The sequence below is a fragment of the Electrophorus electricus genome, chromosome 22 (genome assembly GCF_041902795.1).
Source record: "Electrophorus electricus isolate QZ-2024a chromosome 22, ASM4190279v1, whole genome shotgun sequence".
In the NCBI taxonomy this organism is placed as follows: domain Eukaryota; kingdom Metazoa; phylum Chordata; class Actinopteri; order Gymnotiformes; family Gymnotidae; genus Electrophorus; species Electrophorus electricus.
The window spans coordinates 18,399,425-18,415,000 of NC_137518.1; the positions used below are offsets into that span (position 1 = coordinate 18,399,425).

Consider the following 15,576-nt stretch of genomic DNA (forward strand, 5'->3'; position numbering starts at 1 on the left):
CAATTCTTGGTGCAAAAAGAATACCACTTTTTATTGTGGTGTCCTTTAACCTCATGAACACATACAAATACATTTTTATCCTGTCTTATTTCATAAAATGTATTGCTCCTAAAATGCTTTAGCTTAGAAATATGAATAATAAACATTATGCAGAGGGAACATTTTGTGCGGTGCACTTACAGACTTAAAGTATATTACAATATCTAATTGTAACTAAAACAAAACAACAACAAAATGTTTAAATACACAATAATATCTATACAAAGCTTTTTAACTTCACTACCTGACATATTCATCTATATCACCATCATGGTAGTATTAAAGGTCTTTTCTGATAAAAATCTAAAATTCTTTGTAACAAAACAAGAATTGTTGCAGCTTACATTGAAAGTTTTCTGTGTGAGATTTCTGGCTCCAAAATGCTCTCTTTCAGAGGAACAGACAAAAGCCTGTGTAGTCTCTATCAGACTCTTTCAGCAATTCTGCACCAAACACTCTAACACACAAACACACGCACACTCTTGCTCTTCTCAAGGCTCTGGGAAAGGGGTGTGTCTTCAGCTCTTATCTGATCTTCATCCTCAGGTTCCTGTAGAGGTAGGAATAAAAATAGCAGTGAACTACACAAAGTTTCCAGAGAAACAGCACTTTGTTTGCACAGCTGATGAAGGACCTCCATCCAACATAAACTGTTTCTCTGGATTTTTCAGTTTGTATTTTAATTTCCCATTATTTAATAATGGTAGTAGCCCTGAAAGTAATATCAACCGTGAGAATATGCATGGAAATGCACTCATATGTGCTTGGTGTGAGTGTGTGTGATTGTATATGTGTGTGTGGGTCTGTGTCTGTGTGTATGCATGCTCACTCACGCTCACTGTAGAATATCAGCCAGTCTCTCCTGGTAGTACTCGTAGTTCTCCTGACAGTCCTCCCATGGTGTAAATCTCTGGTCCTCGTGCTCCACAAACGTGTCCCACGTGTATGAGAAATCGAGGGGCTTCATCACGCGCAACTTACACCCTGCCCCTGCCAGTGCCTTCAGCCCCGCCCTGATCTCAGGCTCCTCCCACTCAAAGAGCCGGGCAGAGAAGATGGCAAGGCGCAGGGTCTTCCGCTCCTGCAGGATGTCCACTAGCCTGGCAGCACAGGCGGAACAGGGGCTGGACGAAACGTACCAAATGACGTTGTAGTTGATGGACGGATCATAGTCTGGGAGGATCAGCTGGAAGAACATGTCCTCGGCATGAGCGCTTGCATGCTCGTCCTCCACATAGCCACGCAGCACCCCATCACTGCCACGCCCCTGGTCCACCAGGTAGCACAGGAAGGTCTTGTTCCGGCCGGACGAGTACTCTACATTCTTAAACTGGAACTTGAAGGGGAAGGGTTGGAGGCGGTCTCTGTAGAGGTGGGAACACGGATGGGTAGGAAGTGCTGATGAACTGGAGCGAACTCAGTAAACTGCCCTGCAGAAATCCACAGTTTAGCAAAGTGATACATGGATGTTGCTTAAGGTAACTAAACATTATTTAACAGTTTGACAGTATTTTGTCCACACTGTGGCCCAACAAAAATGACCTTACAAACAGTTTCTGTTCTATCAGACAAGTTTCTCCTTGTGCTGCTCAGTTATGATTTATAATGCATTGATTTTGACCTGTTTTCAGCATAATAAACCAGTTTTAGATGAGGTTTCTTCTGTATGTCACATAATGGACATGGTGGTGTGGTGGAAATTCAATGAAACGGGGAGTCAGATGTGGATAATAAGTAAAAAAGGTTTTAATAGGAAAGAAAGATTCCACAGAGTGTGGGGCTCACTACCAAGAGAAGCCCCGAGTCATACAGAGCATTGCTTGATATACAATTCTAACTGTATGCCTTGACCAATCACAGACTTCCTGCCTCTTGTTGCTATGGCTCATATACCATTCAGCTTTAAGCGTTGCTTATCTCTTTCAGGCCGGCTGGTAAGAATCTTGCTTGACTGTCATCCCTTAATTGCAGGCAATAAAGCAATGGCAGGCAGTAAAGCAATTGCAGGCAATAAAACGAGAGACATCTTCCTGCTTATCTGATCTACGGTCTCACTCCCTTAAAGTTCTTTGCTTACATAAACATTTTTCCTAGGGAACAGGATAGTGCTGAATGTATGTGAATCACTGAAGCACATAGTATTTCCTTTACAGTGGCAAGGTTTCTGCTGCTGTAAACCTCTTTGCTTTCTGGCCTTTTGCTCCACACTCATGCCTGAGACTCAGTGATTTGCATAACTCTCATACCAGCTCCTCCTGGCTATTTTTACTGCCACTAAAATAACCCAAGAGGCTCAGATACCAGGCCTAACAAAGTGTAGAGTCTACCAAACATGCCCTGCTGAATGGGGTTGTGTCAGAGAACAGGTTACCCTCCAAACTAAACTATCTTCCAGACCAAACCAAACTATACTCCAGATCAAACTTTCTTCATTTCCAAACTGTTATCCGGTCCAACTGCGGTGCCCTACTGCTTGATCTACATGGTTAGAATCTCTCTGGGTTCTCAGGGTCTGATAATGCCTGTGTCTAAATAGAAAGAAAAAAGGTTTCTTCATATACCAGTGAAAATCTATAGGCTATTTATACGTGTTGCTTCAGCATACACACACCCAGAGAGAAACGTCCATCCAAAGGTTTCACTCACTGACCTGACACAGTATTCACCAAGTACTACTAAGACAGAGTTGCCATATTAGAACACTGTCAAAATTAAGTTATTTGATACTGTCTGCAAATGTCCGACTTCTGCCAACCCCAGAGCTTTAGCTGGCAGCTACCAGACATTTTCATTGTCATGTGTCATTAGGGGCTCTCCAGCAAAACCTTTAATTGATCACAGGAGATGCCAGCTTGTAAAATGTCATGATATACCTCGGCCACAGAGATCTAATAAAATACCATGACCCTAACTCAACTAGCTCGGAAAAGGAAATGCACATCCAATATGCTTTAGAGGCTGTGTCTTGTTAAAAATATCTGCTGGTGCACTAGAAAAAGTAACTAACTTGCTGCAGCTGATCCAAGAGTGGCCCGTCTGTGTTTGTGTGTGAGTGAGTGAGTGAGTGAGAGAGAGAGAGAGAAAGAGAGAGTGTGTGTCCCATCAAGATATTATGCAACTAAATCAATATTGTTTAACTCATATAATGTTGTGAAAATCCTAATATATATTTATATATAGTTTTATGTAATGGATCGTTTGAACTTTTACTTAAAATAGCCTGTTTGAAAGCTAACTGCTTCAAAATTCTAGAATTAGATTTTTTTTGTCATGTCTGACTATATCTGTACTGGACATGAGAAATTAATTTGTCTTCCCGCTGACACAAGATGGATCTTTGGGACCTATAGTGTCCCACAGAGATTGACCTTATAGAAGTATTTAACTTTTTGAAGGGCGTGAGTGTGAGATGGTTGTTCATAAGGTTGTGATGAGAGAGATATGACAGACCAACGGCCCAAGAGCCCCCACATTGCATTATTGGACATTAGCCAGAAAGACCAAAGAATCATTAGTAATTCATATTTAAAGTCTAGTTTATTAGTTTATTATTATTTACTTTAGATTTTTACTGCACATTATTATAAAAGTTACAGGCCAAAATCAGTAGTTGAAAGCATAGAACTGCTGGTTCAGACTTGACTGAGATCTAGACAAGATCTAGTGTTGAAACATTAAAATGAGACTGGATGTTGGCTCTAATAATGGCTGGTCTGCTTCTGAGTTTACCCACACTCTTTCAGAGGAAACATGACACCCAAAGGTTCTAGGGCAGTGGGGATCACATATTATACCTCAGGGGGTCAAAGTGTAATGTTTGTAGAGGGCTAAGGACCAACAAGCCAAGGCAATATATAACAAAAGCAGGTGTGTGGGTTGGAATTTTATTAATAAGTGTATCCTATTCATTCATTGTTTTTCTATAATAAATGCTTGGCTTACATGTTGCTGATATGATTTTGTGAAAATGATACATTTCGCATATCTTTAGAATCCATGACATTGAACAAAATCAGTAAATCCACTAGTTTCTGGCCTGCCAAATCAAATGCCAAATCAATTTAGGGCTATTATGAAGGCTTATTATTCCACACTCCGCTTACCTTTCTGAGTATTGGCAGATACTGAACAGCTCTCATGGTCTTCATCTGTCCTGAACCACTGGTGTTGGGTTCATTAAAATGTATTTGGTCCAGTCCCCCACCTGAGTATAACTACTTTTCCCAGAGTGCTGTGCAGCACCTACTCCACATAAAAGTGTCACTTTCCAGAGTTTGAATTAAATTCCTTCTAGAATATATTCCCTCAGCTGTACTGAAGTACCCCTGCTATTACGAATGTACTTTAGGAAACTCCCACATCAAACTATTTCTGCTCCCTTACACACACACACACACACACTCGTGCATGGAGATATCTCTCACTCCTGCTCTCTAGTCCATGTGACTGCAGCATGGTGTGAGGATACACTCACCCTGTAATGGTCTCGAATGGGGGCAACTCCATGGGTTCCGGCTTGCCCTGTGCCCCCTCGACACTGGTGGTCTCACTGTTAGCGGCTGAATCCCCATTAGCCGCGGCTTCTCCTGCCCCGTTCACCGTTGCCTTCGTCTCACCCTCACCACTCTCTTTCTTCACCTCCACTTCTGTCTCCTTCTCCATCGCTCTCTCCTTCCTGCGTCCTGGCAACCGGGAGCTCGTACTCTTATCTGCCATGGTTAAGTGTGATGGAGACAGTAAGGTCAGTATTTATAACCCTGAGTCTGTGTGTGTTTGTGTGTGAGTGTGTGTGTGTGGGGGGGGGGGGGTGCGGAATATGTGGATTGGGGTGGATGTGTGTGTGAACAGACGTCACTCTGGGTGTCTATGTGTGAGGGAGAGATTGTGAGTACACATGGAGGTGGAGTAGTGTGTGTGTCTGTGTGCACTGGGGGTTAGTATTTCTGAGTGTGTGCACCTCATGGTTGTGTGTGTGTGTGTGTTGTGTTGGGTCAGTATGTGTTTGGGGGTCGTCTCCTTAGGAGCAGCTGCTGTGTGTACTATATAAAGACTGTAGGTCGGAGAGCTGGCCTCACAGATAAATGATATATAGTGCTTTCCTTCAGACAGAGCACACAAACACAATATGCACTCTCTCTCTCTCTCTCTCTCTCTCTCTCTCTCTCTCTGTCTCACACACACACACACACACACAATTGTTTTTGTGACAATTCAGGACATGTGAAAAAAGCCTACAAATTGGGTACATGCCTTTCTGAGGGGTCTAGAAATAAAAGTTTTACATTACAAAAAAATGCACAAATTAACCCCAGCTACTGAGATCTTCTCCAACTAGTTTCTTTAAGACCGCTGAAATTTCACAGCATAGTCAGGACACTTTCAAGTTTTAGTGACATACTTGGACATTAAAACACACACACTAAATTTTCTTGTTCAAATGACCAAAGCAAGGACATGGTGAAAAGTGGGGACATTACCAACCACATTTTGTACAGGTACAATCAAGAACAAGCACAGTTCCCCCTCAAAAAACGATCAATTCTTAAAATAATGCAATTAGCTGAGAGAAGCAATGAATTTTACCACATTGATTTTATGCATAGTATCAAGGAGCTTTTATAAAATGTCCAGCTTAAGACAAAATATATTTTCAACAAATAATGTCTTATTATTAATAATAATTATTGGTGTGCATACATTGAGGATCCTACATGGATCAGCCAGATTTTAGGACTGAAATTCTGTTATATAATGATTAGAAGTGTGACAATATGCAATTTTGTGATATGACAATCCAAAAATGTGACAAAGTACACTGTGGTATCGAGTTTCTTTACTTTTACCAGTTTACAGTTTGAGAGATTTCTTCAAATGATGCACTTGTAAAAAGCAACTGCACTTTCTGTATTTCTAAATGGAGAGTAAAAAGAAAGTTACATGCAACAAAGAAACACTGCATCGGACTACAAACCTTGTTTATAGCAACACTAGCAATTTAATAACAATGCATTTTACATGTCATACAATATATATATAATATAATATAATATAATAAATACCAGTGTCTTGTAAGCAAATAAACTGCACCTTATGAAGCAGATGTACTGCAATATAAATATCAGTGGAAATGGACCACCTAAAGCCCACTGCTAGTTGGTTACTATCAGTGTTGGATAATTCTCAGGACAGAAGTGATACAGTTATAGTAGTCTGTGAAGCACTTATACGCACTGTTGCAAGGCAATATGTTGTCATGATAAATTGCACTATAGCCAGTACTTCTAGAAAGTCCTGAATGATGTTCATTGACTTCACCTACATCTCTCTACATCATCCCTACATCATCCTTACATTCTCCATCTTCCTACATCATGTCTACATCCTCAATCTCTCTCCATTATCCCTATTCCCTATAACACTGATTATGACAAGTTCTTTCTTAAAACGTAAATTTCCCTTAAAAAAAAAAAAAAAAAAGGCTGGCCCAGGTGCTTTACCTAGTTTGTGTCCTATTCTATGCAGTTACTCTATTTTAATATAGAATTTTAGCTATAAGGTAGCTATAAAGTGAGTGATCAATTTAAAATAAACAGTGCAAGTACGATGTAATTGTATTGAGTAAACTAGTAACTCAGTCTATATGCAATAATAGATAGTGGTCATGAGTGATTAACAATTGCTAAATATGATGAAATTAATATGGTTTTGTAAAAAATAGACTATAAAGACCAATTTACCATGTTCTATTTTGGCAATAAGCGTTAATATATTAAAATTAAATTATTCAACCCCATGCTCAATTCAATATGCTGTACACCAACAATCCTGACTTGTACATGTTGCCTGCTCACTTTGCTCAACTTCATCATTGGACACATCCACATCATCTAGCAAGTTAAGAACCATCCATTTACTCATACAGATTATTCCACATAGCCATGAGAATGTGGAACAATTGCCAAGAACATGAAGAACAGGACTGATGACTGAAAGCACTTACCCAGAGGGTCAATCACTCTATCACCCAGTTTCAGCCCATGAACCTCCTTCAGCCTTCCTTTCTCCATGGCAAGGAGAAGCTTACTCATTTTTGCTAACTGCAATGTGCTCTCAGGAAGACAATAAAATTCCTGATGAACTCTAATATCATGGCCCATGAAACTTGCCAGTTGATCCATCTCATGCTCTTTCAAGTTTAAAACAGCTGACAATGTGGTGACTTGCTTACGTAACTGTGTTGATGTGATGACATTTGCATTCTTAATTTCATTAGCATTGGCATATTACCGAATGCAATCAGCCCCCCCGATAACTTGTCCAAACATTTGGTCTTGCAAAAAGGAAAGCATTCGTAGCAGGTTCTTTGGGCGGTTACATGCAACCATCTCTCCTTTCCCGTTGCTTACCAAGGCATTATGACCAAAATTTCTTTTGTTTTTTAAAATTCGCAATCTCACTCTTTTTTCTTTACAATTTTTTGGAAAACTAAAAGCGGTTGCAACCTCAGATTCACTGCTATGCACAAATTCCAAGTGTCTAGAAATTGTCGAGTATGGCTTTTCACAATAATAACAAAACACTTTTTTGTTATATGGCCAATTGCTTTTAGAAATTGGCATTGATGCCACACATGCAGAGTCACGTGTTTCAGTTGTGCTAATTTCAATTTCAAGATGGGATTTAGAAAAGGTATCAATGTTCATTTCGGGATGGGGTTTTGGAGAAGCTGCTATTTGAGGAGCTGTCATATGAATCCAGTACATAGTCCATATCATCATAGTCCATGTCACTCAAAACCTATAAATAATTAAAAATGAAAATACTGGATTTCAGTCACCAAAATACTTATTTTTATGAAGCGGTAATAGATTTATATTTGCATAAAATATAATCATTTAATCATTAATCATTTAATCATTTTTCACTTGCAGTTGTTAGAACAGGTAACATGTAGGATTCTATACAATAAATTTTATGTTGAGTTAAACATAAAAACTACTTTAATATAGTTAGCAGGTTCCTTTTAATGCAATGTACATTAAATGGCAAAGTACTCTAATGTGAAAATTATTAATGGTTTGAAGTTAGCTGAAGATAATAAAGAAATGAAAAAGTAGACTCACCAAACAACAAAAACAATGTACTACAGCTGAACTGATATGCATACCTCTTCAGAAGGAACTTGCTTTTTCTCTGGCGATGGGCTGCAATGTGATAATTTTGTCCTTTAAGGATTGATTTCATCCATTATTAAGAAATTTGAGAAATTTACCAAAATAATTATACTGACATACTACAACTTGACCCACCCAAACTTACATTTTACATTTACGGCATTTAACTGATTTAAGACATGCTTAACCTAATCTCAAAGTTCAAGTTCAAAGAGGTTTTATTGTCATTTCAGCTATATACAAGTACTCAACAAAAACGAGACAATGTTCCTCCAGGACCATGGTGCAACACAAAACAACAGTGCAACAGACAACATGCTACACAAGTGCAAACAGTCCAATATAGTGCAAAAATGTAATTAAATAAACATTAAATAAACAATAATAAATACAGAACAGGACAAATACAAAATGAGTAGACAGTGCAATTATTTAGTGCAGTACACAGTACTGGGAATATGTAAAGTGAGTTGTGCATAGGAGTCAGTGACATGCTATACTGAACATAGCAGTCACCGGTAGCAGCCAGAACAGTTCAGAGTACAGTGCTGGTTTAGTACAGTACTCTAGCAGCAAGTAGGATAATGTGCAAGACTGCAACAGGAGTGCATAGTTTATTTGTGTGAGGTTTGACTTCAGCACTAGTCAGATGCAAAACAATGTGTGAGTGTGTGTATAGATATGTATGTATGTGTGTGTGTATGTGTGTGACTGTATAAGCATGTATAAAAGTGCCGATTTTGGCATCTGAATTGGAATTGGAGTTAGCCAGAGTTCAGGAGTCTAATGGCTTCTGAGAAGAAGCTGTTGCACAGTCTGGAGGTGTGGGACCGGATGTTGCGGTACCTTCTTCCAGATGGCAAAAGGGTGAACAGTTCATGTGAGGGGTGTGTGGGGTCTTTCACAATGTTGGTGGCTTTCCGGATGCAGCGTGTTATGTAGATGTTCGTGATGGAGGGAAGAGAGACCCCAATGATCTTCTCAGCTGTTCTCACTATTCTTTGGAGGGTCTTGTGGTCAAAGACGGTGCAGTTCCCAAACCAGGTAATGATGCAGCTGCTCAGGATGCTTTCTACAGTACCTCTGTAGAAGGTAGTGAGGATGGGTGATGGGAGATGGGCTTCCCTCAGCTTCCGAAGGAAGTAAAGGTGTTGCTGGACTCTCTTGGTGATGGAACTGGTGTTCAGGGTCCAGGTGAGGTTCTCCGCTATGTGAACACCAAGGAACTTGATGTTCTTGACGATCTCCACTGAGGAGCCGTTAATGGCAAGCGGGGAGTGATCTCGCCTTGCTCTCCTGAAGTCAACAACCATTTCTTTTGTCTTGTCAACATTCAGACACAGGTTGTTGACCTTACACCAGCTCACCAGTTCTCGTACCTCCTCTCTGTATGCTGACTCGTTGTCTTTGTTAATGAGACCCACCATGGTCGTATCATTGGCGAACTTGATGATGTGATTCGAACTGTGCATCGCTGCACAGTCATGAGTCAGCAGTGTGAACAGCAGAGGGCTGAATACGCTGCCCTGGGGAGCACCAGTACTCAGTGTGGTGCTGTTGGAACTGCTGTTCCCAATCCGGACTGACTGAGGTCTACCAGTCAAGAAATCCAGGATCCAGTTGCAGAGGGAGGTGTTCAAGCCCAGTAAGCTCAACTTTCCAATCAGATGCTGAGGAACAATGGTGTTGAATGCTGAACTGAAGTCTATGAACAGCATTCTTACGTAGGTGCCCTTTTTATCCAGATGTGTGAGTGCCAGATGAAGTGTGGTAAAGATGGCATCATCTGTAGAGCGGTTGGAGCGGTACGCGAACTGCAGGGGGTCCAGATTACTGAACCTAAGGTGATAATACACACACATAAACCTTGATCTGTTAACTCAGGAATACCTAAAAACATTTTATATGAAAACAAAATCAAAACAGAAACAAAACTCCAGCTGCTACAGTGATTAATGTAACAGCTGCACATAAATTAAGGTATCTCTACTCACAATTACCACTTTCAACTTTCAGGAGACAAAACTAAGTAATCAAGACAAAACTTGGTTACATATCATATTTAAATTTATTCAACGTTTCTGTCCTTGTGACCACCGTCAACGGATGTGTCAATTACTCAGCTTTGGATACTATCTAAAGCACTAATGTTTACATTTAATCTAAATGATTAATAACAAAATGGATTGTTTTAATTCCATATGAATCTATAGTTTGCATACTTTTAATACAGATATTAAGATATTAAGACAGTAGTTAGATAGACAGTAATGATTATGGAATGATTTTAACCAAGTATGAATCTGTAGGGTATCTGTATGCCAGTAATGCCTGCGGAGCAGTTTTAACCCAACGTGACTGTACGATACATATTATTTCTTTATCTTGACTGGAATAACTGATCATTTTAATCTGGTACAAATCTGCAGCAAGGACTAAAAGCATTTTAACCCAGTAGGAAATTGAGAAAAATCATTCTTGTGTAATTTTAATCCAGTTTGAAACTGAAGTGTGTGTGTCGTTTTTGTTTTTCAGTCTCATGCAGAGGGATTGTATGAATTTGCAGTTTGGGTGTTGTGGAGTTCTTTTAATTTATTTGAATCTATTTGAATCTGCAGTGTGTATATCCAGTGGACTGCCATTAGATATTGTTGCCACAGGAATAATGGTTTCTAAATGTAATGGTAACAGGACATTGATACTTCAACTGACAAAATCAGAACATTACTACACAGACTGTCCATTCTTTAGTGGCGTGAAGTTGGTACAACTGCCACACAACTATTTCTAAACTTATAATAGTAAGCCATACAGAAACTCCAAAAGACAAAGTCAGGAAGCTATTACACAGTCTTTCCATTTTTAGTGCAGCTGGAACAATAGATCTGTACAGCAATTTCCAAAGTCACAATGGTAAAAGACGTTCCAAAACGTCAATGGATAAAATAAAGATTTAATTAATAAATAAACAGGAATGTGTAACTTACCATGTCAGAGGTTTTCAGAGCCTGCGTCCTCATGGTTGGGTCAAGGATGTAAGCTGGACTGTAATCACACAGTTTTTGCAGGAGGAGTGCTTTCACGCATTACCTGTGGATATTTTGAGAAGATATTTTATCGTTATTGTGATATCAGTATAAGGGATATCTATCACTTAAAAGAATATTCATTTCTGTAAAAGGGTAACGTTAGGATAACAAAGCATACCGCAGCTATTTCTTAATTTACAATAGTAAAAGACATACAGTAACTCCAATGGACAAAATCAGGACATTGTTACACACACTGTCCATTCTGTAGTGGTATAAATTTAGGACAAGTGTCACACAGCTATTTCTAAAATTACAGTAGTAAGACAGAAACTCCAGTGGAGAAGTCAGAATGTTATTACTTAGCCTTTCCATTTTCTAGTGGAGTAAATGTGGGACACAAGATTTGCACAGCAATTTCTAAATTCACAAAAGACATTTAGGAACTCAAATGGATAAAATCTAGATGTTATAAATAAAGCAGTAAATAAAATCACAATGCGTAACTTACCACTTGAGAGGATTTCAGAGCCTGCTCTTTCACAGTTGGATCAAGATTGAAAACTGGACTACCATTGGATATAGTTTCTGGAGGACGAGTGGTTTCACTTATTACCTGTGGACATGTTCACAAGACATATTTTATAGTTCATGTCATAGATTGTCACAATATGCTTTTCTTGGGCATACTGATATCATTTAAAAACATATCAAACACTTGTATTTTTCATTACAAAGAGAGCATAATTACCCATTGACCAAAATCAGTATGCTATTACACAGCCTGTCTATTCTTTAGTGGGGTAAAAATAGGATGCAATTTCTAAATTGGCAGTGATAAAACACGTATGGAAACTACAATTGACAAAATCAGGACGTTGTTACACACACTGTCCATTCTGTAGATGTGTAAAGTTAGGACACAATACTTACATAGCTTTTTCTAAATTTACAATAGTAAACCAAAAACTCCAGGATGTTATTCCAGTCTTTCCATTTTCTTGTGGAATAAAGTTGGGACATAAAACATTTCTAAATTTCTAAATTCACAATAGTAAAAAAGACACTCATAAACTCACATGGATAGAATCAGGATTTTATAAATAAACTAAAGGATAAAATCAAAATGCATAACTTACCACTTGAGAGGCTTTCAGAACCTGCTCTTTCACAATTAGGTAAAGGCTGAATATTGGACTGGCATCAGATAGAGTTGCTCCAGGAGTAGTAACTGTGAATACATTTTCAAGAGATATTTCCATATATTTTCAACATTCAACAAAATCAACAGAACATAATTTCTCATTATAGGAAGCTGAAAAATGATTTTAAAAGCCATTTTGGGATGAATATTTTACAAACCTTTGTTCTCCATGGCCGGGCACTCTCTCCGTAATCATATGTGATTATATGTAATCACCTGGTTGAACAAGGATTGTGAACAGACACAGGTGTGGTGATCCTCTAAATACACTTTTTTTTTATCTTGCAGTTTGGACTTATATGGTTGTCAACTCCTCACTGGTGTACATACTTCTCCTTTGTTGGGATTCTTTACAGCTGATTAATTCACCATGCTTTCAACAACAAAGTCACCTTTTCTGATGTACTGGAGTGCAAACATGCCATAACCTGAAACATAAACAAACAAAAATTATTAATAAAAAGTTTCACATTAGGTGCCACTGCAATGAAAGCATATTGCTCAACAACATGTTGGACAGTATACCATTATAAAATGGATAATTCCAGTCCATGTGTAAAGGGCTGAGCCATACTGGAAGCCACTGTATAATATGCACAGCTATGACAGGATTCTGTATTTAGTGCACCATGGCTAGTCGAAGGTTAATGCTGAGGACAGCAAAGGCTGGTTTTGGAAATGCATTTCATATTTTATGCTGCATGCTGTTTTATAAAAGCAATCAACCACTTAAGGCTGTGTGCTACATGCCATGTTGTGCATAATAATGTTGTTAGCCACAACAGAATCACTGTAAAGACTTACCAACATCATATACTTCTACTTTGTTTCACAATATATACAGTATTTGAATGAATGTGGCAAACTTGCCAGTGTACACTGTCAAACCATTATTTTAATGCATCTTCTGGAAAATCAAGCGCAGAACCTCAGATTTTTGTGTGCAATCAGAACCATGAAGCTTGGTGATTTTATTATGAGATCGACAGATTTTGTAGAAAGCAGCTTGAGTGAATGGTAGTACAAATGCACTGTAAATGCATGAGCGAGACTTTTGCGAAAAAAATTTAAAAGTACAGCTTCATGGGCACTAAGTAAATGTCAGGAATGAATAATAGATGCATTACATACAAGCATTACACAGAGTGCATTTTGTGTAAATACGTGGTGCAGTGCAGCCTACACTAGCAGTAGCCTCAGCACCTTTACTCTGTAGTACTTTACTCACACATATATATATAAAATCCCCCCCAAACCTTGGTACCCCTAGGTGTGAACGAGTCTCACTCAAAGAAAAGAAGTATTCATGGCCCAATAGCAACAATAGCAACCACAGAATCTCAGAAAGGAGGGTCTTATTTTTCTTTTCAGGAACACTGCTACATGGAATGCACGTTTTTATACAACTAGCAAAACTATCATTCTGCATACATGTCATGCAGTTGCTTTGATGGTAATTGAATTTATCAGTTACCTCATATTATCTCATATTGGAAGCCTGTTTTAAAAGGCTATTTAAAAGGACAAACACTATTGTTGTGGAAATGTACCCAAAAAAACACGGTGTATTCAGCGTGGGATTTCTGGAGAACAGTTGCACATAGATGATTGAAAATTGGTAAGCAGGTACTTATATTAGTCCTAAGAAATTTTATGTTGATAGATGTGCTGTATTTTAAGAATATTCAATGCTATCAAGTGATTTATTTGATTATGCTAGATTGTGCCCGTGGGCGGTGTGTATACACTTTGTGCAGTTCCTAAAGTGTCCACTAGTTGAAGTGTACACACGTTGAGAAAAATGCGAGACACACAGATTTTGTCCATTTTTTTGTGAAACTTTAGAAAAAATGAGATTTTTTGCTGAATAGCCATTTTAGAGGGAATAGAACATATTAACAATAAATATTAACTTTGAAAAATCAGGACATCAATTTATGTGCTGAGGTTTCAGCACGTCCTAAAGTCAAAGGTGTGTATTCTTGAATTTGTCCTGATTTTTAACAACAAACAAATGCGCACACACACACACACACACACACACACACACACACACACACACACACACACACACACACACACAATATATGCACACAACACTCACAGAGACAGAGAGAGTCCAAAATGTCTTGAGTCTTGAGTCTGAAAACTTTCATTTGCTCAAAATGGCATGACCTTGCACATATTAACCACCAGGGGTCAGCATGTTTTCAAGTTTCTGTTTTGTGGATTTTGGTTTGGCCAAACTCTTAGACTTCGGATCATGGTGTGTTTTCTCTTACATAAAGAAAACCAAAGTAATTAAGATCATGCCAGGTCATGCTTAGTCTTTCCTTTGTGTGACACATGTTGATTTTACCAGCATGCTTTACTTATTTTCCAAACTCTTAGTAATAATAATAACTTTATTTATATAGCACCTTTCATACATAAAAATGTAGCTCAATGTGCTTAACAATGAAAATAAATAAAATAAAGGCATGTATGTAAAACAGTAGCCAAATTATTGTTTGAAAGAATTGAAAGAAGTGTTTATTATTATTATTGTTGTTGTTGTTGTTGTTGTTGTTATTGTTATTATTACATTAATAATAATTTAAGAAAGGCATAAAGATAAATGTGGAAATATGGAAAAGAAAAGAGGCAAGTCTGGTTACAAAAATGAAACTATACACAATTGACTGATAAATATTGAATGATGTAAAATTTACAGTTCCTGGCAATCCTTACTGTGATGTTTTCCCAACCAGCATCCCTAGCTGTAATGACATGCACACAACTTCTACCTCCTCTTCTGAGAAGAACGTCTTTATTGGGTGGAGGAAAGTGAACAGAGTGGAAGAAACTCCATTCACATTTACTCTGACATCCCTGGGGTCCTGGAGCTTGCAGAAAGGACTGACAGTATGTGACTCTTTGTAAGTGCCTAACCTAATATGTATTCTTATATACAGCTTTATGAAGAAAAGGTTTAAACTTTTACCTGTACAAGTTATTTTTAAAGCAGTAAAACAGCCTGTTTGAAAGGTAATAGCCTTTGAAAGTATTTGAAAAGTCTCTCAACATAGCAAAGTAATCAGTAACATATAAAGACTTCTGTGACCTAGTGTGGGAGTGGAACTGATGTGAC

The 15,576-nt window shown here is 38.4% G+C and overlaps 1 protein-coding gene and 1 long non-coding RNA gene across 3 annotated transcripts in view; one reads left to right on the forward strand and one right to left on the reverse strand.

The window, feature by feature from the left end:
• Positions 1-3: 3 nt before the first annotated feature.
• Positions 4-4,811, reverse strand: apobec2a (apolipoprotein B mRNA editing enzyme, catalytic polypeptide-like 2a). The gene is made up of 3 exons (XM_027025403.3): positions 4,514-4,811; positions 873-1,403; positions 4-589 (listed from the first exon to the last, which is right to left on the reverse strand). The coding sequence occupies exons 1-2, from the start codon at positions 4,753-4,755 to the stop codon at positions 875-877; spliced, it is 771 nt and encodes a 256-aa protein (XP_026881204.2). The 5' UTR covers positions 4,756-4,811; the 3' UTR covers positions 4-589; positions 873-874.
• A 9,015-nt stretch (positions 4,812-13,826) lies between these two features.
• The window catches only part of LOC145653060 (uncharacterized), a 7,460-nt gene continuing 5,710 nt past the window's right edge, over positions 13,827-15,576 (forward strand). For both annotated transcript variants that reach the window (XR_014119352.1, XR_014119351.1), the window contains exons 1-2: positions 13,827-14,064; positions 15,197-15,364. This is a non-coding gene — a long non-coding RNA (uncharacterized LOC145653060). The remainder of the gene's footprint in view (positions 14,065-15,196; positions 15,365-15,576) is intronic.

Coding starts and splice junctions, on each gene's coding strand:
- apobec2a (XM_027025403.3), bottom strand. CDS start 4,755: ATGGCAGATAAGAGTACGAGCTCCCGGTTGCCAGGACGCAGGAAGGAG. Junction 1,404..4,513: donor CCATTCGAGACCATTACAGG/GTGAGTGTATCC, acceptor CCACCTCTACAG/AGACCGCCTCCAACCCTTCC.